This window comes from Ipomoea triloba, chromosome 14, assembly GCF_003576645.1.
Source record: "Ipomoea triloba cultivar NCNSP0323 chromosome 14, ASM357664v1".
Lineage (NCBI taxonomy): Eukaryota > Viridiplantae > Streptophyta > Magnoliopsida > Solanales > Convolvulaceae > Ipomoea > Ipomoea triloba.
This window is the reverse complement of record NC_044929.1, coordinates 19,392,315-19,419,020: the sequence shown is the minus strand read 5'-3', so window position 1 is coordinate 19,419,020 and position 26,706 is coordinate 19,392,315. Positions and strand designations below refer to the sequence as shown.

At 34.2% G+C, this 26,706-nt stretch overlaps 1 protein-coding gene and 1 pseudogene across 2 annotated transcripts; both read left to right on the top strand.

Annotated features, from left to right (window-relative positions):
- The first annotated feature begins 9,089 nt into the window (after positions 1-9,089).
- Positions 9,090-10,295, top strand: LOC116004075 (annotated as a pseudogene).
- Positions 10,296-14,244: 3,949 nt separating this feature from the next.
- Positions 14,245-26,171, top strand: LOC116004276 (E3 SUMO-protein ligase SIZ1-like). 2 transcript variants are annotated; one of them, XM_031244251.1, is made up of 18 exons: positions 14,245-14,520; positions 14,735-14,815; positions 16,989-17,069; positions 17,658-17,700; positions 17,883-17,955; positions 18,489-18,651; positions 18,765-18,901; positions 19,304-19,372; positions 20,803-20,890; positions 20,974-21,049; positions 21,251-21,324; positions 21,585-21,692; positions 22,161-22,322; positions 23,195-23,299; positions 23,415-23,495; positions 23,615-24,833; positions 25,002-25,382; positions 25,749-26,171. In XM_031244251.1, the coding sequence occupies exons 2-17, from the start codon at positions 14,792-14,794 to the stop codon at positions 25,139-25,141; spliced, it is 2,643 nt and encodes an 880-aa protein (XP_031100111.1). In that variant the 5' UTR covers positions 14,245-14,520; positions 14,735-14,791; the 3' UTR covers positions 25,142-25,382; positions 25,749-26,171. The 2 variants fall into 2 exon arrangements, with proteins under 2 accessions (XP_031100111.1, XP_031100110.1); XM_031244250.1 differs by having other exon boundaries at positions 14,246-14,520; positions 14,707-14,815.
- The last annotated feature ends 535 nt before the right edge of the window (positions 26,172-26,706 follow it).

Genomic DNA, 26,706 nt, shown 5'->3' with positions numbered 1-26,706 from the left:
TTGGTGGGTGTTTTGTTATTTTTGTGTTTGTCATTTTTCTTATGTCGTTTGCTTTTTATAATATATATATATATATATATATATATATATATATATATATATATATAATCATAATAAATTAAAAATTATATTAATGTATTTAGTTAATGCAGACATGTGGTTATTTAATATCATCTTAATTAAACATTTAATGTTTATATTGGTATCTATATACTATTAATTGAAATTATTAAAAATAAAAGAGTTCAATCTTCCTTGAGAAAAAAAAAAGAGAAAGAAAGAAAAAAAAACTCTTGTTGAAATTACATTAAACTTAATAATTACTTATCACCTTGTTTTATAAAATTCATTTGTAATTTATGTGTTAAAAATTCCATTATAATTTATAGAAGGTGAAATCACACTCTTGGTCTCTCAATTATTAGCAGATATGGAATGTAGTCCTTGATTTTCAATTTGATCAAATTCGATTCTTCAATCTTTCTAACTTTAGCTAATTTCGTCATTCTCTAATATTTCTCATTAACAACCGTGTTTAGGCATGTGAATTTTGAAAATTTTACACCTCACTTGATATTTTTCCAAATTCCTTCCCTCATGTGCCAATGCTTAGCATCGACTTTAATTTGTCTGAACTTCACCATTAATTTTACCTTGTTGGGTTGTCAAAGTAGGCTGGCCCGTCCGACTTCATCCAGAAACGGGAGGGGTCAACCCGATCCGTGATTTTTTTTATTATTTTTTTTGTTCAATAAGTTGGGAAAATCCTAACCCAACATGTGTTGGACGGGTTAACGGGCTATACAGGCCAGTCCGTTTATTTTTAAAAAAATTATATTGTTTAAATATTTAAATTTTTGTATAGTTTTGGAATCAAACACCCAACTTCTGAGTTAACAAGTAGCCAATTAGATTTCTTTTTTCATGGGGGAAGGTGGGGGACAGTTTGGTGTCTACATGCATACATACACTGCACGCACCACGCACGCAAGATATTTATTTTTTTGAGAAAGTAATCTCATCAGATAACAAAACTCCCATCTCTTATATATATATAACAATGTTCACATGTGAAATTGAGATTCCCCTTGTGAGATCACTCTATTTGTATGAGATTGTGAGATCAAATCTTAACCATTCTTTATTTTAGCTTTAGGGTCCAGATTTATTTTGTTTTTCATTTGTTTTAGGCGCTTTTTCTAATATGTAATGGTTTTTTTTTTTTTTTTNTTTTTCATTTGTTTTAGGCGCTTTTTCTAATATGTAATGGTTTTTTTTTTTTTTTTTGTAATTTGGCAGCTTTTTGCATCACTATTATTTTTGAAATAATCAAGATTTTCTCTGTAGCTTTGTGCGTCATTATTAATTTGGTAGATTTGCTAAGATTTTTTTCCTTTAGTTTTCTACTTTTTCACTCCACGCAATACACAACGACTCTCTCTCTCTACCTTCTGTGTGTGCAGGCAAGTCTATGCTTCCGTGGCAGGCTCCTCGGTTCGACGGTCAAAGAGGTTGAAGCCATCGTCTTCTGATGGTTCAAGGTATTCCTTTTTTCTTTTCTTTTCTTTTCTTTTTTTTTAGTATTTGGTTCCATTTCTTGCTTGCGTGTTCATTAGGGTTTGGGTTATGGGTCGTTTGGTTGGGTAGGGTGGTTTTGTATGTTTTTCCGGCTATGAGGTAGGGGTATTGGTAGGTGTTTTGTTATTTTTGAGTTTGTCATTTTTTTCTGTCGTTTGTTTTTTAATATATATATATATATATATATATATATATATATATATACACGTCATAATAAATGAAAAGTTATCTTAATGTATTGAGTTAATGTAGACAAATGGTTATTTAATATCATCTTAATTAAACTTTTAATGTTTATATTGCTATTTATATACTATTAATTCAAATTATTAAAAAAATAGTTCAATCCTCCTTGAGACAAAAAAAATAAAGAAAGAAAAAGACCCCTTGTTGAAATTACATTAACTTAATACTTCCTTGTCACCTTTATATATATATATATATATATATATATATATATAAAATTCATTTGTATTTTATATTTAAAAATTCCAATATAATTTATAGAAGGTGAAATCACACTCTTGGTTTCTCAATTATTAGAATGTAGTCCCTGATTTTCAATTTGAACAAATTCGATTCTTCAACCTTTCTAACTTTAGCCAATTTCGTCATTATGTGATATTTCTCATTAACAACTGTTTAAGGCATGTGTATTTTGAAAAATTTACACCCCACTTAATATTTTTCCCAATTCCTTCCCTCATCTGTCAATGCTCAGCCTCGCCTTTGTCTGCACTTCACCATTAATTTTACATTGTTGGGTCAACATGTAATTTTGGCTTTCATTTCATTATTTCTATCTATAAATACCATATATAAGTGAGCTCACAAACAATCAGAATCCCCTAATGTCCAAATCATATGAAGTAGTAAAAGCAATAGGTAAGAATTTCATAACCAATCGCAATGTTTAGCCTCGCCTCCATCGCATTGCTCAGCCTCGCTTCCATCGTGTGGCGTCGCGTCACCACTGGGAGGACCGAGTGCACCGACGACAATCTATGATGATAAATTGTTGAGCAAAGGGTTTCCATTTACAATTGCGGCGTTGAATTTTAAATTGATGGTAGGTCTTTTTTCGCATTCCACTATGAATGTTCTCGATCATCACCTCTCGCTAAATTCTTCTTGCAATCTTTTTAAAGTGAGAACCGAATCAAGTTATGGGAAATCCCTATGAAATTTTGCTCTAATCATTCCAAAGGCGGTATCTCATTTACAAATTTCCTAGTTAAGGTAACTTTCTCCTCCTTTTCTGTAAAATTTCTCCTCTATGCTTTCGTAATCTTCACAACCGGCTAGGGCTGTCACACTGGGCTGGCCCGTCTGGGTTTATCCAGACACGGGAGGTGCTGACCCAACCCGTGTTTTTTTTTTGTTACACGAGTCTGGAAAATCCATCCCAACCTGTGTTAGATGGGTTAACGAGCTATACGCGCCAGTCCGTTTATTTTTTTAAAAATAATTTATATTGTTAAAATTTTTAAATTTTTTTATAGGTTATGAATCAAACCCCCAACTTCTAAGTTAACAACTAGCCTTTGAGATTTTTTTTTTTCAGTATAGATGGGGGACAGTTTGGTGTGTACATGCATATATACACCGCACGTACCACGCACGTAAGACATTTATGCACAACTCTACCAGGAGGTAGCTGCCCCCATTGCCAAAAATATACAGCCCCAAAACGACAAATATAATTTTTTTTTAATTTTCTTATTTTACATTTTAGATCGCAGCTCGTCGCTTCTATCAGTTTTCTAGCTTTCTCGCTTGTCGCTTCCTCACTCACTACTTCTCTCCACTCTCGTCTCTGCCTACCCCCTACCGGAGTATCAGCGTCCGGCTCACCGCTTTACCGGTCAGAAAGACAGAAGGAATGTCGGCAACACCACTCAGCACCTCTTGTCTCTTCTCAGGTTCACATTTTCCCCTAATTTATCTAATTTAACTTTTGCCCTAAATCCTAATTTCCCTAATTTCTCTAATTTTATTTTAATCTTCTTGTATGTGCTTTGTTGAATACTTAAATTTGTTTATGAATTATGATTTATGAATGTGAGTTGTGAGTTTGTGATTCCTGTGAACAGTGAGTAGTTTGCTAATTGCCAGTTTAGTATCAGGTATGGCCGTAGGGTAGATTGGCAAAAATGCAGAATTAATTTATCCTTATTGTTAGAGTTATTGGTAAATGGTATTGATTTTAGACTTTTAGCTTGTGATTTTGTGAATTTTGCTTTTAATTTATCCAATTTGTGAGGTTGTGAATCAGTAAATGTGAATGTCAGAATTCAGAATGTGAATTTGTTTAGTTTATGATATGATATTGTTTTATTGGTTCAGTTATGGAAATTTTTTTAAAAAAAAACATCAACTTTTGGGGATTCATCTAGTCAAGGTAGTCACAAAGTGATCGTATTGAAGTTAATATAGATGAACTTGAAGTTAAACATTTTTGAAGTTAGTGGTCGTAGGGCTGTCAAAACGGGTTGGTCCGTCCGGGTTCATCCGAAAACGGGATGGGCGGGCCTGACCCGTTTTTTGTTACACTGTTGGGAAAATCCCAACCCAACATGTGTTGGACGGGTTAACGGGCTATACGAGCCAGTTCGTTTAAATTTTTTTAAATTTATATTGTTAAAATTTTTAATTTTTGTATAGGTTAGGAATCAAACTCTCAACTTCTAAGTTAAAAACTAGCCGTCAATGTTGCAAAAATTGCGCCTAGGCGCTAGGCGGCGTCCGGCCACGTCGAGGAAGGCCGGAATCGGCCTCCTCCGCGGCCGTCTGCCTCGTCTCAGCCCCCTCTTTTTTTTTTGGTGCTTTGAGTCATCTTGGAAGATTCAGAACTCATAAGCTATGACAATCGAAGCAGTAGAACCAGTTGTTTGCCTCTGCCGCCTGAAGCAGTCACCTCCGCGTTCGCCGTCTGCCTTTGCTTCCCTCGTCCGCCTCCACCTCCACCAATCGAAAGTAGTCGCAAGTAGTTAGTAATCTCTGGTTCAGATTGTTAGGATGGAAGATGGAACTATGGAAGTCAATTGTTATGGTGTTAGACTAGGTGTTATGGAAATCTCAAATAAAAAAATAAAAAAAAATTGAGGATGGGGGAAAGATCGGAGAGGTCAGATGAAGTGATGAGTGTTTTGGGAAATGGGAATGTAGAAGCGCGTGAAATCTCAAGCTTTAATGCCTTCCTTTTAAAATGTTGGGAGATGTATGTAATGCAAATTTTATTTGACTTTAAAAAGAAATTAAATTGAGCGTCTAGGCGTTGAGATTTTTTTTTTTTTGTTTTTCACTGAAGGTGGGAGACAATTTGGTGTGTACATGCATACATACACCGCACGTAACACACTCGCAAGACATTTATTTTTCAGAGAGAGTAGTGAGAGTAGTCTCTTCGGATAATAAATCTCTCATCTCTCGCACTCTCTTCCACATTAGAGATGCCCTAAGTCTACGCGCCAATAAGATCATAATCCAAAATAGAAAGTTTACTGATCTAAAAGTTGATTGGTTTCCCCATTTGTCATGTGAAGGGTCAATAATCACAACACCGAAATCATGGAAAAAGTAACGGGACAAATATCTATCCTATCTAAAAATCTAATAATATAATTTATCAAAAAAAAAAAGAAGAAGAGAGATTCGAATAGTGAATTTGAATTTCAACTATGAATTATACACCAATAAGATCATAATTCAAAATAGAAAGTTTACAGATCTAAATATGTCACTCAATTTCTCATGTGATGGGCCAATAATCATAATGCCGAAATCACGAAAAAAAAATAACGGTATGAAAATCTTATTTTGAAAGATATTATTTTCCCATATTGATTTCATTTTCTCCCTAACAAACCACCAATAATCAAAATGCCAAGGACCTTGTGGTCCAGTGGCATCAAACCCTTCCCTTTATACGGGAGGTGGTGGGTTCGAGCCTCAGTGGAGTCAATACTGACTCAACAGATACAAGACTATTCATATACAAATATTAGGAACTGATTTAGCATTGCTTTCTATTTTTTTTTTTCAAAAAATATATTTTGTGGGGATATTTTTGTTATCAATTTAAATAAAAAGTCATTATTTTATTTATTTTCATCCCCTCGCTAGATTGTAGGTACATCTATTGAGTCCATGGATCGAACCCTTAACCTTTGATTAAGGATGAATGAGTCCCTTCTACTCAACCACATCCCCAGATTTTTTTTTTACTCTAATCAAATAAAGATATATCATAAAAGGCAAAAATGTGTGTGAGACCGTCTCACCGTGAGTCGGATCGGGTCGGGTCAAGATACAAATGTAATACTTATACGTGCAAATGTCATACTTATATACTCAAATGTAATACTAATCAGAAATAAATTTTTTGTTACTTATAAGTGTAAATGTAATACTTTTAACGGAAAATACAATACTTTTACATTTCAATTTAAAAGTATTACATTTTCCCTCAAAAGTATTATATCTACTATACTAATAAGAGCCAAAGAGAGTTAGGCCTAAAATGGGTAGAAAAAATGGCGGTCAAATTATTTAATTAAATGGATGGTTCAGATAAATTATTTAATCAAATAGATGGTTAAGATAATTCAGATTAATATTATTAATAGGGATTACCTAATTTAACCTTACTTTTATGATTATCCGTTAAGTTTTCCGTTAAATATTATCTTCTCCGTTAATATTCCGTTAACTTTTAACTTACCTATTAATTTCTATAAGAAATGTCTTAGGTTCGAACCTCATTTCAATCAAATTTGACATAATTAAGTTTCTCACTCTATTTTACTCTTATTAAATTAAATAAAATAGTAGCTACAACAAAAAATGATCCATATGTATTTCTTTAATTTAGAATTATGTGTCAACAATACCTTTATTTGAAAAAATTATTCATTATCAAAAAATTATCTACTATACTAAGACCATCTCCAAGGGGGACGGTAAAGCAGCAAATCGACAAAACATTTGGTGTAATTCATCTCCAACGGGCGCGACATCTAGGGCTGTTAGCGAACAGAGCTTTCGACAAACTACTCGTGTTCGAGCTCGGTAAGCGTTCGTTTATGTTCGTTTATTAAGGTAAACGAACATTAACAAACAAAATTTAGAGCTCGGTTAATAAACGAACAAAGTCTGAATAGTGGTAAGCTCGTTTGCTAAGTTTTCGCGAACAAGCTCGTTTAGTGTTCGTTTAATAATGTTCACAAATATATATATATATATTTTATTTATTTATTTATTTATTTATATATATATATAATTGTTCGTGAACGTAGATTATTTATTGTTCACGAATAAAATGTGTTCATGAACATGTGTAGGTGCTTGGTTATTAAGTGTTCACGAACGTAAATGAACATGTTTGTGAATGTGTTCGTTAACGTTTGCTAACACGTTCACGTGTTCGTTAACGTTACCGAACACGTTCATGAACATGTTCGCGAACGTTAACGAACACTAATGAACGCTTAACAAACGAACATGAACAGGACTTTCAAAAACCTTAACAAACGAACACGAACACGAACACCCCAAAATCCTTAACAAACAAACACGAACAGCCTCCGTTCATTTATGTTCGGTTCGTTAACAGCCCTAGCGGCAACACACCAAAATTTTGGTGGATGGTGAACAGTAGATCACCAAATTTGGTGATCTACTGTTCACCAGCCGCCATTGTGGTGGTATATTTTTTTTTCCAAAAATGTCCTTTACATTTATTTAGTATTCCTTTTATGTCCTTCATTAATTTTAATGTGTTTCTTTATTTTGTTAAATTGTTAAATATAAATTTTATATTATTAAAAATAAATTATATTATTTGAAAGATCTCAACAAGACGATTAAAACAAGACTAATATTGAATATAGATTAAACAAAAATGAAAGTACATAAAGCATAATTTTAACAAAATTAAAGCAAACTACATCTAAAATTACTTTAAACATACTTAAATTTAATAATCTCCAAGGTCAGCACCATTTCCTCCCAAATTATCAAAATATTGGTTCAACTGACTACTTGATTCTGCTCCTCCAAATGGTTGACGAAGTCTCTTTGCGTGAATTCGTAGTTGTGTATTTCTGACCCACTCACGCCTTATTGGATCTGTGATGGAATTCGCATCTATACTCATGATTTTGTTCTCTTCTTGGAGTTCCGTCAACTCTAATTGCCTTGCTTCATTTTGAGCTTTTAACATTTCAAGCTCATAATTCTTTTGGAGTTGAGTTTGACTATGTTCGAACATTTGTTCGATCTTTTCATTATGTTCTGTGACTTTTGCAAAATATTCATCACATTCTGCAAATGTTTTCTTCTTCTTTTTTCCTTGTTACGCCCAGTAGGATGTTCATTGTTCAAGCCCTGGGTTTCAAAATCATCGTCTAAATTAAGGCAAAAAGAGGATGAACCTATTGACTTATCACCTTGTGACTCTGATCCTTCAATGTCAGAACTTCGCTTTCGACTTGCAATACTTGCTTCTCTGCTTGAGGGAACTTTGAATTTCTCCAAGTCTTTAACAATAGGCCATACATGAACAAATTTAAAACCTTTTTAACAGCTTGTGCCATTAGTTCTTTTGCCCTATCAAGCTGTTATAAACCACAATTAAAGTAAGTAAATAACACAAACGTTCAAAGTATTCACAATTTATATATAAAGACAAAATACTCACAATGTCTCATTCTGAAGCACCACTTGGGTTCAAGTTCTCAACCTGAACAATACATCCTCTTAATTTTGCGACAGCTGTCATTATAGTTTGCATCCTGGTCTAAATTGACCTCAATGGTCGAGTGTTTCCAACATGTGCTGGTAGTGCTTCATGATAAGCATTCATAACACGAGTCCAAAATACGTCCCCGGCTTGATAATGACCCGTAACTTTATCTTGGCAAATATCAACATACACATGACAAAGGAGTTGATCTTCTTCAATAGAGTATGAAGCAGTTCGAACTGTGCGTGCCTTGGACATTTTTTCAAAGAGAATGGAGAGGAATATAGAATAGAGATTTCAAAGAGAATTCAAAGAGTTGTTGTTTCTGATTAAGAGGTAAAGCACTATTATATAGAGTGAAAGCAAATACCAATTAAGGGCTAAGATGCATGTGATCTAATCCAACGGTTGAAAGCAATTTCTTTTGGGATTTGGGAAAGATAACATGTCAGGTATTGGATTGTGTGTTGGAAGGATATGCATACCAATTAAGGGCTAAGATGCATGTGATCTAATCCAACGGTTGAAAACAACTGTCTTTGGGATTTGGAGAAGATATCATATCATATATATAAATACATGACATGCAAACTTATCTTTCATCCTTTCACCAAAGCAATCCTGAGATATGAATCCCTCACACCCCTTTCCATCTTCTCCCGAACACCCATCTTCATCCTCACAAAGGGATGAAGTTGATATCATTGCTACAATACAATCACAACAACAAGCACTACTGCGTACGTATACTCAAAACAACGCTGCCATGGTTTACTGTTTGGAGATTATGGCTACTCAAGCTATCAACCCAAGTCATGGAGGTTCGATTCCTGGCCATAGAGTGATTCACCGTGAGCGTGTAGATGGTGATCGAAGATTACATGCGGATTATTTTTCAGAAAATCCAAAATATAATGAGGCAATATTTCGTAGACGATTTCGAATGAGTCAAAATTTGTTCTTACGAATTGCTAACGTTGTTGCAGAGCACGACAACTACTTTGTGTAACGGATAGATAAAATCGGTAAACTAGGCTTGTCTACTTTACAAAAAGTAACAGCATCATTTCGAATTTTGGCTTATGGAGTAGCAGCAGATGAATATATTCAAATTGGGGAATCAACATCAATTGAAAGTTTGAAGAGATTTTGTCGAGTGGTAGTGGAGGTCTTTGGACAACGCTATTTAAGAGCGCCTGATGCTAATGACGTTGCAAGGTTGCTTGAAATTGGGGAGAGGCGTGGATTTCCAGGGATGCTTGGGAGTTTAGATTGCATGCATTGGACTTGGAAAAATTGTCCAACAGCTTGGGCCGGACAATATGCTGGGCGTAGTCGAGAACCAACTATTATTCTCGAGGCCGTAGCTAATTATGATTTGTGGATTTGGCATGCACATTTTGGTTTGCCAGGGTCGAATAATGATATTAATGTGTTGGAGGCATCTCATTTGTTTGCAAACATTGCAAATGGTACGGCACCTCCTGCTAATTATGTTATTCAAGGGAAAGAGTACAATACAGGATATTATCTAGCTGATGGTATATATCCGAAATGGTCAACCCTGGTACAAACTATTCATCAACCTCGGGGACCAAAGAAAAAGTTATTTGCAATGATGCAAGAAGCATGTAGAAAAGACATAGAACGTGCATTTGGAGTCCTCCAATCACGATTTGCAATAGTCAAGGGACCTGTACGTTTTTGGGATAAACATGTATTGCACGATATAATGTCATCATGCATCATAATGCACAATATGATCATTGAAGATGAAAGTGATGAGCAAGCAGATATACAAAGTTGGAGAGAAGCACCGGCTCCTGAAGTTGATATAAGTAGAGATGAGAGTACTATCTTTCAAGAGTTTCTTGCTCGACATAGGCAAATCAAAGATAAAGAAGCGCATTATGCGCTTCGTGATGCATTAATTGAGCATATGTGGGAACGATATGGTAATTATGAAAATTAAATGTAATGGATGTTTTATGATTTATTATTTTGGAATAAAATAATATTTGCATTATAATTATATTTTATATTAAAATATTTATTGATAATAAAAAGTCTTAATTTATGAGAAAACAAATTATTTTATTGAATAAATAAAATTTGGTGTAAAATTTGGTGTAATGGGTTGGAGATGAAAAAAATTTGGTGTAAGAATATGCTGGGAATATTCCTTTTGGTGCAGAATTTGTTGCAGAATTTGGTGTAGATGGTTGGAGATGGCCTAATAAGAGCCAAAGAGAGTTAGGCCTAAAATGGGTAGAAAAAATGGCGGTCAAATTATTTAATCAAATTATTAATATGGATTACCTAATTTAACCTTACTTTTATGATTATCCGTTAAGTTTTCCGTTAAATATTCTCTTCTCCGTTAATATTCCGTTAACTTTTAACTTACCCATTAATTTCTATAAGAAATGTCTTAGGTTCGAACCTCATCTCAATCAAATTTGACATAATTAAGGGGGGTGTATTCAATCATGACTTTCATAGAATTTTAAAAACTTTTATGAACTTTAAAAGTTTGGAGGTATTCAATTCAAACTTTTAGAGAGTATTTTAAAAGTCATGCGGTATTCGACCAAGATTTTTAAAGAGTTTTTTTAAAAGTCATGTGGTATTCAATTAAAACTTTTAAAGAGTTTTTAAAAGTCATGTGGTATTCAAAGAGTTATGAATTTGTAAGAACTTTTTAATTTTAGAACTTCTGTAGACTTTTATATACTTTTCCTTCTCAAATATAAATAGTTGAAATCCAACCCCCAACCCCAAGATTTCAAAATTTTCTTTCTACCAACTCTGAAGGTTTTTTTTTTTCTCTCTCTCTCTCTCTCTTTAAACTCTATTTTTTTCTCCTTATTTAAAATTTTAAAATTTATAAACCTTATACCTAAATTCAATAAATTATTTTTTCTTCATTATCCTATATTTTCTTCATACCTAAACTCTATCAATTTTTTCTCTCTCCTACACTTTACAAGCTTCCTCTAAAAATTCAAAATAATATTATTTTTATTTCATTGTTGCTTGTATATTTTGATTTTTTTCTATGAAGTTTTTATCCCTAACTTCTAAAGTTTTTCTCCTAAATACATGAATAGAGTAAATTTTTTATCTATCACCGTCAATTTTTACTATATCTGTCATAATATTCATATGTTTCTTCGTAATATATTTTTTCTTTTTTCTTTTTAATAACATGCTATTACGAATAGTGAACTATTGTTCGCAATAGGAATTTTAGGCTACAAAAAGAAGTACCTTGTTGTTGTTAGCAGTCCCATATTCTTATTGCAAATAATAGCTCTTTGCTTGATGCCTAGTAGTATATCAAATATAATTTTTATATATATTATTACTTTTTATTTTATTTTATGCAACTAGTAATTATATATATTTTTTAAAAATATTAATTTCTCAAGAAAAAGTAATTATATTTTTAAATATTTTATTTGAACAATTCTATAACTATAAATTTTAGTGTTTAATATTGTTATGAATTGCTTATGAAAGTTTGTAAGGATGTATTCAATTTAGAATTTTAATGACTTTTGTAGACTTTTTAAAATAAAAAAGTTGATAAAAGTTTATGCAAGTTTTTTATACAGACTTTTATAGAGTCTTACAGAGTTTTAAAAAGTTTTAAACGACTCTATAAAAGTCAATAAAAGTTTATTAAAATCTATCATTTTAAAAGTTTTTAAAAGTATACAAAAGTCATGATTGAATACACCCCCCTAAGTTTCTCACTCTATTTTACTCTTATTAAATTAAATAAAATAGTAGCTACAACAAAAAATGATTCATATGTATTTCTTTAATTTAGAATTATGTGTCAACAATACCTTTATTTGAAAAAATTATTCATTATCAAAAAATTAAATCAAATAAGAGATATAATTTATTGTGTTTATTTTTTCTCATGCAAAGATTATTTACATTCAAATTTATCAATTGATATTCATTACATTGTCCATTATCTTATTTTTACAATATCTTGTAATTAAATATCAAAGTTATAGTACAAAATAATGTTATATATTTATTTACCAAGTTTTTATTCAAATTCTAGCCTATTCCGAGTTATCTTCCCCACCCTACGTAGGGAGAGTTCTCTATCTTCCCATTTGCGGAGTAGGCGCATAGGTCCATCATAGACTGTGNTTGAAGCCCTTTTGCTGGATTGTTGGTCCGCAGCCCCGCTCTATAGAATGAATAAGGAGAGGCTTATCGATGACCGAGCCACTCTTATACTACGCCTTACCTCATCCCCCCCTTGTCACTTAAAGGGCAAAGTCGCCGAAGCGAGTCTAAAGGCCAAAGAGTCATGTTTGAAGGCTACTATGCATCCTTATTCATAGTAGAGTGTAAGGTAGGTTTGGGTATAGCAGGACTCGAACCTGCGACCATTAGGTTTCCTCATCATCATCTTTGATGCATCTATGAATCCGTCGATCTTTAGAGTGCAGAGGGACTGACTTTCATCGCATAAAATCCCGTATTTCTTTTTGCTTGTCTTTTTTTGAATCAGATAACTTTGTGGTAATAAAATAAGATAACCGTGGTTAATACGGGACCGGTGTCAAAAGAGACTAGAGCCTAGCCTCGTAGGGTAAACCAAACCATGCCTCGCAGCATTTATTTATTCTTTTCATTCTCAGAAAAATATCCAGAAAATTCATCAATTGATATTCATTACATTATCCATTATGTTCTTTTTACACTATCTTGTAATTGAATATCAAAGTTATAATACAAAATAATGTTATATATTTATTTACCAAGTATTTTATTAATACCATGAAAAAAAAAAAGAATAGTTTGAAACCAATCATATTAACTACTTGGGGGATTTGTTGACAATGAAAGTACTCAAATAACCTATTACCCAACAAATTGAAGCGAGAAACTACCTTTTAATATCTTTTAAATACACCATATTTAAAATTTTCAAATTTTTATTAATTAATTTAATCTTTTTTCTTAAACTATGGATTTCTTTATCCACAAGAACTCATTCAACAATAATGATTGAACCAAATGAACCCCGAGCAAAACACCTAAAGGAAAGTCCATAGCTCTTATATCATAATCTCATTGCATGACATTGTCATCTATGCTACCAACAGTAACTCAATCGCAGATAACACACTACCAACAAAAAGGAAGATGACAAATAGTAAAGATGAAGACAATGACAATATTACTCAAAAGAGAATTAAGAATACTTAGAAAAATTCAAACCAAAAGTAGTATTTATTTAGACTATCATTTTTAGACCAAGTACTTAGATTATCGATTTTACAAAGTTGCAAACATTTATTTTAGTGACAATTATAATGAATTTCTTATATTATCTTGGATTCATATACTTTGAGTTACATATTTAAATAAACAAATTCGACATTCAATTACCTATGTATAAACTTTTCCTATATAATCTTGTATTGATATACTTTCAAATATTTATTTAAATATAAACATTGTGCATTAATCCATTCGCGCAATGCGCGTGTAAAACTAATTTTCCTTATAAGTAAGGGACACTTATCAACATTACTTATTATGAAAAATGTATTACTTTTTCTCTTATAAGTAACAAAAATTGTATTCATAATTAGTATTACATTTGAGCATATAAGTATGACATTTGCATTTTGATTCGGTCCGATCCGACCCGTCTCACCAATAAGGATCCGTGAGACGGTTTCACACAAGTGTGACCCATAATAAAATATTATTTTTAAAAATTCACTTTTAAATTCCCATTAAAGGAAAAATACTATTTATACCCCCAATTTCTCTACTATCATGCACCCAAAAATTACCACAGCGCAGCAAAGATAAAGAGTTAAAGACCAGAAAGACTAAAAACAAAGAGATGCTGCGTGGTAAATGCCAGGTACACTTGAAAGTAGAGAACCAAAACCCGGATTTAATTGTGCGAAATTAACCAGATTTGAGAGAAGCATGTCCCGGCCGTAATACGGAGGAGAATACTGGATTCGCCTTCTTCCATTCGGGTCAAAATTAGCAAAGCAACACGATTGCTGAGGAGGTGGAGGAAGAGAGAGAAAGAGAGAGAGAGAAGAGTAGGTTTAGTCGGCGTGCGTCTGAGACCACAAGTCCGACTTAGGTCACTCAAAAACCCTCAAAATTAGAGGATTTCATCTATTCCGCGTTTCCAGGTGCCTCATCATCGTCATCACTCTATGTTCATTGAATTGTTTGTGAATTCATAGGAATTTTGACCTATTGATTGGTGTTTTTTTTTTTTTTTAATTGTCTGAATTGATTTCAATCGAATTTATCGGAACTGTGTTCTGACGTGATTTTTCCTTGCTGGATTGGATTAATTTGTTTCTTCCGATTAGCTGATTGCTTTGTTGGGTGAACAATTAGATTATTCGACGACCGAGGAGTACTTGCTTGCCTCCATCGTCATAGAGGGGTGTAGAGATGGATTTGGTGGCTGGCTGCAAGGTATTGACTTGTTGGTTTACCACTTGATTCCTTTTCCTAACATGAACTTTCATTTTGTACCACTGCTGATATTCTTTTTTGACCTTTAAGCATTTCTTGTTATGCATTGCCCCTCTGCTTCTTGTTCTTAGCAAATTATAAATAAAATTTGGATGTATTACTGAAACAAGCTCATTTCAACTTTTGGCAACTGGAATACATTTCACAACAGCAAGAATTTAGTATGGTGATATATATATATATATATATATATATATATATATATATATATATATATATATATATATATATATATATGTTTTTTTTTTTTTGAGTACTAACATGTATATATATAGTAGTAGCCTAAGTGTAATAGCACATATTAATAATATTCTATCTCAACTTATTTTCTGTTTAATTTCTCTCTAGTCTAAAACCTTTTTCAATTTTCTTTCTTCTTCTTCCTACTCTAGAGTTCATACACTCAAAGTCAGGCATATCATTGTGTAGATCAAAATAAAAAGTATCAAAAAATACATTTTTAATATATTAAAAGTACAATTTTGTTCATTCATTTCAAGCTTTTCAATTCAATTTTGTTCATTCATTTCAAGTTTTCCAATTCAATTTGGTTTCATTCTACATATTTCTTAGCAATCAATCCTTTTCCTTTTCTTTTTCTAATTCCACTCCTGGGCATTTTATGTGTTATAGATTCCAGGAGAGNTATATATATGTATGTATTTTTTATTTTATTTTATTTTTTTTTGAGTACAAGATTGTGTAGTTTTTGCAGGTTCATCTGGCCATATCTTAAATTTTAGTAAAGTAGCCACTTACTATTGTCATGAATTTCGAATGTGTTTTATTAGTGGAAGCAAGCTTAGCTCAGTGTGTGCTAACTATTGCGTTGTTATTGCTGAAAAGAATGGAAAATCAGTGTAAGCAGTGAATAGGAATGGCAATAAATGATATTTATACTTTTGAAATCCCCAAAGTATATCTGGTTGAAAGTGTTCAGATGTGCATGTTTTTGTTCTCTCATTATTGTTGATTTTATTGTTTCATGTCCACATTGGCTGTGGTTTTAAAAAGATGAAGAAAAAAATAGGTGAATCTTGACATTTTATGGTGATGATTGTGCCCTGCATTTTTGTTGTATACTTATGCTGTTCTTTCTGCGAGTAGAAAAAAGGTCCTAGCATGTAGTAAAAGTGATAGATCAAGAATGTAATAGGAGTGTCTACTTGTAAAGGTTTAAAACCAATGAAGTAAAGTTGGTTTAGATTATTCAATTGTGAATGCCTTCATTAATGGAAACTATTCTTCAAATATAAGAACTAGATGCCCTGTATTGTGCTTGTCTAGTGTGGAGTCTGGAGTGTGGTCTAGTGTGAAGTTTGGGGTGCAAAATTATTAATAGTATTGGGGGCAATAAGAGTTAGTGAGTTGCTGTTCAACTTATTTTAGTTTTTTAATGCAAATGCATGTCTTTTGTTTGTGGAAATGAGGTGGAAGCATGCTTCTTTACTCATCTAAATTCCTTTCTTACTTCCATCTATTCTTATCCTTACAGAGAGGGATACAATATGGTAAGCTTTGGTCCAATGCTTGTGTAAACTCTGAATATTTTGTCTTCTAGAAATTACGGTAGGGCATTTTTCAGACCAGCATTTTCCATTCCTATTCCTCTGCTGATGTCCTCCATTGTATCCTTCTTTTCTTCTTGGTTGAATAAGAGTGGGCACACTCTCCGTTGAGAGTTATATGTGGTTTTTCCTAGGACATGTAGGAAGAGTAGACTGGAAGAGATGTGTAAACTTGAAATCTGATTTGGAATCTCATCAGATGTTTATTAGGGTGCGAAATGCGAATTGCTGATGGTAAATTGGTTATGTGAGAATATGGACTGGTACAATCAGAATCAACCTTAATACATTCAGGAGTTCTCAAATATCTGAACTTATCTTAATTTTGAATAGTGAAGTATAATTGGGTGTGCATTGGTTCCATACTGATTTTTTTTTTTAAATTTTAAAATTAATTTAAAATTTTGTTCCTATAGCTTTTGCATCATCTATCTCCTCTAGACTCTAGTCCTCTGAGTGTCCTTTATTGGTTTTATGCTGCTAAACTTTGAAGATTAATTGCTTTAATTGGAAGGATTTGTGAATGCTTATCTTATGTTTTGTAGGACAAGCTGGCATATTTCCGGATAAAGGAACTCAAGGATGTTCTCACTCAACTTGGTCTTTCAAAGCAAGGAAAGAAGCAGGTTTTGCTATTCTTTTGATCAGCTCCCTCACTTGTGAACATTAGAATTATATTACATCTTATCTGTTTTTACCCTTTCCCTCCTATCTTTTCGATGTGGGAATTAGTTCTTCAGACTACAAGGCACTTGTGTTTGTTCTCATAGGATTTTTTGTAGCAATCTGGTACTCAAAGCTGAAGTTGTCAGGCATTTGTTTGTAGCGTTTGCTTCTAGATGGCTTGTGGTCTTGCTTGAGAAACCTTCTGTTACCTTCCATATTTTTCTTCTACCCATTCATTTTTAGTAGTGTTGTCTACTGTTGTGCTGTTAGCTTTTTTGAAGTAGACCTCGTGTCCTCACCTATCTACTTCACTGAGTGGAAATTTTTTGAAGTCGGATGGCCTTTTTCACTGTGCTGGCATTGTCCATTTTTAGTATCGTCAATTAGCTCCATACTCACATATGAATAAATTGATGTTTATGGTGTGCTAGCTTTTAAATGAAAATATTAACACTGAGCACTGCTTATCTATATTAGTTCCAGTATGATGCTGCTGCTTTAAGTTACTCTGGCTTTTCATATGTATGACATCTGTATTAATTTTGTAGGACCTCGTGGACCGACTACTAGCTATTCTGTCTGATGACCCAGGTAAGGGAATTTCCTTTAATCTGCTCTAATATCAGCTATCCTATTAACTTAGCCAAATTACCTTAACCTCTCTACCTTGCAATTTCTGTTGTTTGTTTTGGAAGGAAGATGGTTGTAGGGTTTCCATGTTCTGCTTTCTTTTTTCCAGTATAATTATGTGGATATTTTTTCTTCTTTGTCAGTTTCAGGAGCCTGCACAAAGAAAAATACTGTTGGCAAGGAAGAGGTGGCAAAACTTGTGGATGACATTTACAGGTGTGCTGTAATTTTCTTTGAACTATGACCTTTATAACCTCTAGTAATTGATAATTATGAATATAAAATGTGTTAACTTGTTTTGTTCTGTAACATAGCAACACTAAGCAGAATCTGTTCACTATTAGCAATATTTTTGATATAGAAGTACCACACATTTATATAGTATTTTTTTGAGATTACCAATGTCATTCTAATGATTATTTGGTAGTTACCTTATCATTTAGTGGGAATACTTGTGTCTTACTAGCACTATTGACTAAGATTCAATTATGTATACATTTTCAAATTTCCTTCCAATGACTAATTTGCTAAAATATTGATTATACTACATTGAAATATCAATTTTAAATTGTTGGAAGAAGTCTTCTATAGGAACTTCTTTTGCAACATGTCTTTTAACTTCCTAAATATTTTTGCCCTTTTATGACTGCTAATTATACTTGGAAGTGATGTCCTATAATCTGATAATTTATATTTGGCATTAACATATATTGTCATGTCACAAAACTATGTTTCCTTGCTGTTTCCAGGAAAATGCAGGTTTCTGGAGCACCTGACTTGGCATCAAAATCGCAGGGAGTCTCAGATAGCAGCAATGTCAAGTTAAAAGAAGAGGTGGTAGAAGAACCTTACCAGATGGATAAGATTCGTTGTCCCTGTGGAAGCTCCTTACAAACCGAGTCTATGATTAAGGTACTACATCCTTCTTTCCTGTCTTATGTGTGTGGCTATGCGTCTCAGAATACTAACCATTTTTTTTAATCTTGCTATTCTGTTGGTTTCTTATAATGAAACTTAATGTGCAGTGTGAAGATCCCAAATGCCATGTGTGGCAACATATTAGCTGCGTTATCATACCAGAGAAAGCCATAGAAAGCGGTACTCCACCAATACCACCTGGAACATTCTATTGTGAACTATGCAGATTGACTCGTGCTGATCCGTAAGTGACATGCTTTCCAGTTATTCTTTTATTCCTTACTAATTAATCTGATATTAATTACATGCATTGCTATTAATATGCAACGGTCTAGAATGTTTAAGTAGTAGATAAATTTGTTAAACTAGAAGCAAGTGATAATCAACGTTCAAAAGCCTTGTCTGATTGTCTCAGGATCATTTAATATGGAGTCTAGATGATAGCTTGATAGTATGGTTCAAGATTGGGTTTTACATACTCCGTATCTTATATAACATTTCACTTGGATGCTTGGCTGCTTGTATGCCTACAAAGAGTTGGATGCTTTGAAGTTTTATAATCGAATTTCTATGCCTGCATGGGTTAGTCGTGTGCTTAGTCTGATTTGGATGCTTATAATATCTCTTTATTTAATTCTATGTGCAGCTTTTGGGTGACAATAGCAAATCCTTTATATCCTGTTAAGCTGGCTATTACACATGTTCCAACTGATGGGTAAGTGTCTGATTTATGCATATAAATCTCCTAAAGCTTGTTTCTCTACTGTTTTCTATTTATGTTTTCAAATCCAGTGAAATGAAAACAAAAAAATCATTGGAAGTTTCTTCTTCTTCTTCTTCTTTTTAAATGTTTTCGAAATGCTAGTCTTTATTTTGTAAAACAAAAAATATGTTGTTTTCAAATTACAAATATTGGGATAAATCTATGGTGCCTTGTAGCACCGTGCTGTACTCCCATAAAGGGGAGCTCTCTGTTTGGAGTTTGGAGTTTGGACAAGATATACCTCTCCACTATTTGAATGGTTGTGTTGCTTATTTGTGAGCACAGCACATTAACTTAAGTGCCCATAGATGGTGTTGTGAACAACCCCATCTTGTTGACCCCACCCACTTTGGAACTTATTTCACCTAATCCCATCCCACTGAACTTCTCTTGACCAACCCCACATCCACCTCAGTTCAACCCACCTAGCCATCCACAATCTATCCAATATAACCCATCCCCCCCTGCCTAATTTGACTATTATACTTTGTTTCGCCCAAGGTCAACATGTTATTCCCACCTAGCCTGGAGTACCTCACTTACCACCATCCCCTCCTTCAGCACACCCCATATCCCCATCCACCCACTCCTTTTAATCATCCTTCCTTCCATACCTTTCATTTAGCCTCATCTTTGCGCTCCATTTCCTTTATGGACAAACTATGAAACCGAGTACTTTAATGTTTTAGTTTCCATCTGAACAAAATGTAAACATGTTTCTGTTTTCAAAACTGAGAATATAGACAAAATGTTACCATATTAACCCTTATTCTAATCTCTTTTGCTGTGTTGCTTTTTGTGTTGATCTTATGTAAATATGTTACATTCTGACCCCCTTTCTGGGTCAAAATTGTTTTAGATGCACGTGGTTCAATATTTCTGGTTCAAAATTGTTGCTTTTTGTGTTGATCTTATGTAAATATTTTATATTGCCAATGTAAAGGATTATTGATCACTTCTATGAAAAGTTGCTTTCCATCCCTTTGCCTCCCCCCCTTTCTGGCTCAAAATTGTTTTAGATGCATGTGGTTCAATATTACTGGCCACAATTCCTATGAAGTTATTTACTAGTGAAGATAACTGTTCTTTTTAAAAAGATTGCTTGTAGAGTTGTAGGTCATATACTGCTATTCTCAACTGTTTTCATTTGATGGCGCCCTCAGTTGAATTTTTGGTGCTGTCATCTTTAACCATTCTCTGCCTTGCTTCTCTTTCAAGAGCTTCTATATCCTCAGTTCCTCTATTCTTCAAGAAGATATCATTTCACTGTGAAATGCATTATATATTAAGTTTTTGTGTTGTCTATTATCATGGTCATCCTGTTTACATCTTTTCCTGTGTGCTATGCATTTACAATTCTCAATTGCATTTGCAAATTGCAGCACAAACCCTGTACAGAGTGTTGAGAAAACATTTCAACTTACAAAAACTGATAAAGACATGTTGACTAGACAGGAATATGATCTTCAGGTTTGATAAGAGTTCTGAACTATATTTCCATCTTAAGCTGTTATGTGTATTTACTCATAACTCATCATGGCTGCTATTATCAGGCTTGGTGCATGCTCCTCAATGACAAGGTTCAATTTAGGATGCAGTGGCCTCAGTATGCTGATCTGCAGATCAATGGTATGCTCTACAAAGATTCACTTTTAAAATCATATGAAGCTCTCGCAAGTTGAAGTATAGACTTCCCTAATTAACTCCAGTTTGGTCTGGGTTCCCCAATGCTACTGGGTGCTATAATTCATCTTGAATTTTGAACTCAAGCCTGCTTTCTTTTAGTTTGTTTCACCTCTAGTTGCTTTAGTAACTTCATTTTTACCTCAGGTTTTGCTGTTCGTGCAATGAATAGACCTGTGTCGCAATTGCTAGGAAATAATGGTCGAGATGATGGACCCATAGTGAGTTTGTTCTTGCTTCTCTTTATGTTTCTTTTTTCATGTTGTATGTACTACTGACCTCATTTTTTGTTTTGATGGGTGGGCCAGTGGGGGTGGGGGTGGGGGTTGGTTGTGGTGGTGGCGGTGTGTGTAGTATTGTCTTTGAAAATGTTTCTTACCCATCCTCTTCTCACATGTATGATACTTTTGTTTTTTATGTGCATACTGAATTGCATTTGGTTTTCTAGTTGCTTGTCTCAGTTATTTTACTGTTTTTCCAGCTAACAGCATACACTAGAGATGGAATCAATAAAATTTCCCTGACAGGTGGAGATGCTCGTGTGTTCTGTTTAGGTGTCAGAATTGTAAAGCGGCGTACTGTCCAACAGGTATTTTGTTTTGTTTTATTATTCTTTGTTTGTTTGGTTATGTTGCTTGGGGTTTTTGGTTGGCTATTTTCTGGTGGTAGTGAGTAGCAAGTGAATTTACTATTGGTTATGTTGCTTGGGCTTTTTGGTTGGCTATTTTCTGGTGGTAGTGAGTAGCAAGTGAATTTACTAGTAGTCTAGTACATTTCTTTTAGTTGTTCACTGTCAACTTGTGTGGCAATCTCAGTACAGGTCACTTCTAGTTTGACCGTTGTCTCAAAAAGTACAGTATTTTGGTTGAAGATAGTGAAATATTTACTTCTGCTGTTGCCTTCTTTATTTTTGGTTTAGCTTGTAAAACATTTTTTCATCACTTGTCAAGAAAATGAATTTACATCTGACATTGAACTTGGAAGATTTGTTGTTGACATACTGTTTGAGAAGCAACTTTTTCTATGATTCTTATTCTGTGTTTAATTCTTCTTTTAGATACTTAGTAGTATACCTAAAGTGTCGGATGGTGAGCTTTTTGAAGATGCTCTTGCTCGTGTTTGCCGTTGTGTTGGCGGTGGAAATGCCACAGAAAATGCTGACAGTGACAGTGATATTGAAGTTGTAGCTGATTCTATTCCTGTGAACCTTCGATGTCCTGTAAGTAAATAAATATTTGAAGATAAACTTTGTGATTGTAACAAATGCAAATCCCCCATGGCTGCCTGCCCCTTTCCTCCCTCTAATCCTCTCCTATAAAAAAAAAAAAGAAGTAAAGTTGGCCTCATAGTGAGGTTTACATATTTGTTATGCTCATTACTTTGTGGAAGAATCAACATTTTGTGGATAAAGGGTTGTTATACCTCAGCTTCATCCATATGACCCTGGACTTCTACATCTCTCACCATTAACTTAATTTGACTCAAGCAATGTTATAAGTTTATGTGATTGAGGAGTGGAATTCCAGAAAGACAGCAAGTTCCACGTGTACCTGACAAGTTTGAATGAGTCAAGTCCCTTTGCATACTGTTGATATTGCATCTAACGTTTCTCCCATTTGAGTGTCTCAAATGATTTAGATAATGAGATCCATTTTCATATAAGGTAACTTGTCAAGGTGGCTGGCATAAGCTCTAAACTGAAGAAAAATGGATTTGTCGGTTTGCATTGTCATGATATTAGTGACTACATGGGTCCTATGCTTTGTAGCCTTGCTAGTATGGTGTGTGGACAGTTTAGTTTGGAGTTTGTTAACTCCAAAAAGTGTAATTGGCCAAACACTATGGGGTAAAGGCCTCTTTTTCTAGGAGCTTCCAGCAGAGGCCAAACAAACACTTAAATCATTCTGCTCTCCTTTACCAATAAAGAATGTAATGTGTTACTACTTTCAAGCATTCCTTCTGCATGCTGGCTCCCCTAGTCATAAATAAAATTTCTTATTTTCCTATAAGGATGGTTTTATTGCATATGTTATCATTATTCAATGCAGCTATATCTAAGCAATATCTTCATTTTCTAATCTGCTGCTTCAGATGAGTGGATCAAGGATGAAGGTTGCTGGAAGATTCAAGCCCTGTGTTCACATGGGCTGTTTTGATCTTGAGGTTTTTGTTGAAATGAATCAACGGTCAAGGAAGGTAACTCACTATGCAAAAGAGTCATCTCTGTCAGTTTTCTGCTATCAATGCTGGATTTCCCCTAGATTTCCATTTTCAGTCTAGGGTGATATTTTTGACAAATGTTGTGCTGCAGTGGCAATGCCCTATTTGCCTCAAGAATTACTCTCTGGAGCATATAATCATTGACCCATATTTCAATCGAATTGCTTCAAAGGTAATAGTTTGTTGTAGCTTTTTTCCTGATTCCAATTTTTATCCAAGATGTGCATGTATAATGTGCTTTTTATTTCATTTTAAATAATTCTTGCCTCTCTTTCTCTCACTCTCATGCAGTTGAAGAGTTGTGGAGAAGATGTGACTGAGATTGAGGTGAAACCCGATGGTTCTTGGCGTGCTAAGGTGGAAGGTGATCGGAGGAGTCTTGGGGATCTTGGGCAGTGGCACTTACCTGATGGAAGTCTATGTATGTCTTCAGATGCAGATTCCAAATTGAGGCCTGAACTTCTTAAGCAGGTCAAGCAGGAATGTGGTTCAGATGGCCATTTAAGTCTGAAAGTTGGATGGAAAAAAGATGCCAATGGTGATTGGATACCCAATAGACCTACTGATGTCCAGGCATATTCATCAGGAAACCTATTACAAGAAAATTTTGAAATGCTTGGACAGGATATTATTAGTAGCAGTGCCACTGGAAGTGGCAAAGAAGGGGAGGACCCCAGTGTAAATCAGGATGGAAATGCAAACCTTGATTTCTCAACCCCCAATGGATTTGAACTTGAATCGATGTCACATAATATTGATCAAGCATATGCTTTTAGTGGTCGAAATCTGTCTGCTCCATCAGGGGACGCTGAAGTTATTGTCCTAAGTGATTCAGAAGAAGAAAATGAGCCGCTAATATCTCCAGAACCTGTCTACACCAATAATAGGACAGATGCTGGCTCAGTCTCTTTTTCACTTCAACAAGGAATTCAAGATCCTTACAATGAAGACCCACCTCTAGCTAATGGAGGCAATTCATGCCTAGATCGTTTTGATGTTAGCAATGACGACTTTGGAATGTCTATGTGGTCTTCACTCCCCAATACCCAGGGTGGTCCTGGCTTTCAATTTTTTGATACTGATCCAGATGTCTCTGGCTCTTTAGTTGATGTGCAGCATGGTTCCGTTAATTGTCCTACTGGTGTTAATGGCTATGGGTTGACCACGGATACCACCTTGGGTTCTGCTGATGTTGTACCTGAATCGTTTGTTGGTCATCCTACTGTGGATATAAATGATGGCTTAGTTGATAATCCCCTGTCATTTGATGGTAATGATTCACTTCAGATATTTTTGCCAACAAGGCCATCAGATACAGCCATAGATATTGATATGAGAGATCAGCCAGACGTCTCAAATGGTGTTCGAAATGAAGATTTGATTTCACTTAGGCTTGGGGTTGGAGGTATTGGGAGTCATGGTGATCTTGCTGCTGTTAATGGCTTTAACTCAGTGCAGCAATTGCAATCCAAGGATGGTGGTGGCAGTTTGGATTCATTAGCTGATACTGGTAGGTCTATATAACTAATCACTAATCATGGCATTTTCATTATTTTACTGCATTTTATTTTCTTTTTAGTTTACCATAGTTGAGATTGGTTATGCAACTGTGGTATGTGACCTGAACTAATGTATTATGCTTCTCGATAAACTAATATAGTTTTCTTGTTTGGTGCAGCTTCTCTGCTCCTTGGGATGAATGATAATAATAAATCCAAGAAGACTAGAGAAAGATCAGATAGCCCTTTTTCAATCTCTCGGCAACGCCGAGCTGTAAGACCAAGATTATATTTAAGTATTGATTCAGATTCTGAGTAGAGTAAAGACTAAAGAGGTAGTGATTGTGTGAAAAAAAAGCTGATTACTTTTCAAAAAACTTAAATATGCGGATGCTCTTCCATAATTATTTTATGTATTTCTACTGGAAGCTGCAATATATCTATAGGTCTATAGAGATTTGTCTGCCAGAAGATCGTTTGAGGATATTGACAGTCCATGAACAATAGAAAGAAACTGCCTTACTAACATGCTTTTGGTGTCTTGGGAGTTTCTTTTCTTGGTAAGCTCTGAACTACAGAAATTATTTTCTTTTCATTTCAGAAAGCATGGCTGCTTGTAAAAATCTGATAACCATGTATGTATTAATCCTTAAAAGGATTTTTATCCGTATTTGTTAGTCTTCCAGTCCTCCCCATTAACATAAGAAATATAATTGGTATATAGTAGAGTTGTAGAGAGATTACACTCAATACGTAGCTGCTCTTGGTACCTGTAGCTGCTCATGGTACCTTTAGTTACGTTGTACTCTTTGAAGTCTGTGATTGTTTCAGAGTTTAGGTCATTCATATGGCATAAGTACATAACAAGCACAATAAATGCCTGGATCTACTTGCTTCTAACTTCTTCCTTACTTATTTTCTTGCAGGTACCGTAATTCTTTTCTCTACTCTTTCCAGCTAGACGATTTTTCTTCCCATTTTCTTGGTGGTGAACTGTAGTACATCTGAACAGCTTAGCTTAAAATACAAATAGGATGCACCTCGTCCGTCGGTAATATTACCACCTTTTGACATAGCAGGGGATCCCTCTTAGTTTGTTCGCAAGTCCCCTTTTGCCTCTAGGCATATTACAAGGGAGGCAACAGCATGTATATCTTGTCATACAGTTTCAGATACTGATATATCAATATAAATGTTTTAGCGGAGTTTATTTCTTGAGCTAGTACTCACTCATCTTGTGTACAAATTTCTCGCCCTGTAAAGAACACAGGTTAGATGGGATTGTGGACAGGTTTGAGAAAAAAAAAACGTGATTTTTCATGTTTTATGGAAATGGAAATTTGAGGTGATATCTCATCAAATCTCCTAAGTTTTGGTTTCACATATATTTACGTGATGGTAGAGAAGTTTGGGTATGAGGCTGTCTGAAAGTACTATGCTTCAACTACTGGTTGTTTCATCTCATTCAAATGATTAGTATTCGGTGATCAGTCCTGTGCTACTAGCAGTAGCGCGATTGATTATTGGACAAGTCGACAACATGCATAGCAACTGACAGTGTAGTCTGATACCTATTTTATTTTTGCGTCGAAAACCCTTAAACTATAGATTTCAACTATATGTATACCACACACACTTTCGCTTTCACTTGTTAGTGATAATTATATTTAGTAGTTTTTTTTTTCCTCTCTTAAATAGGTTTGGGACAGATTTGACTCGAGTACTCTATGGGTATTAATTGATAGGGTCAAATTGAATTTGATTAATAAGAGTGCGGTATTGTGCAAATTATACTATAGAATAGGGTTCACTTTATATTGTGTCATGATCTAAAATATATTTAGATTATATATCTCCAGTTAAATAAGTTAAAAAGTACGTAAT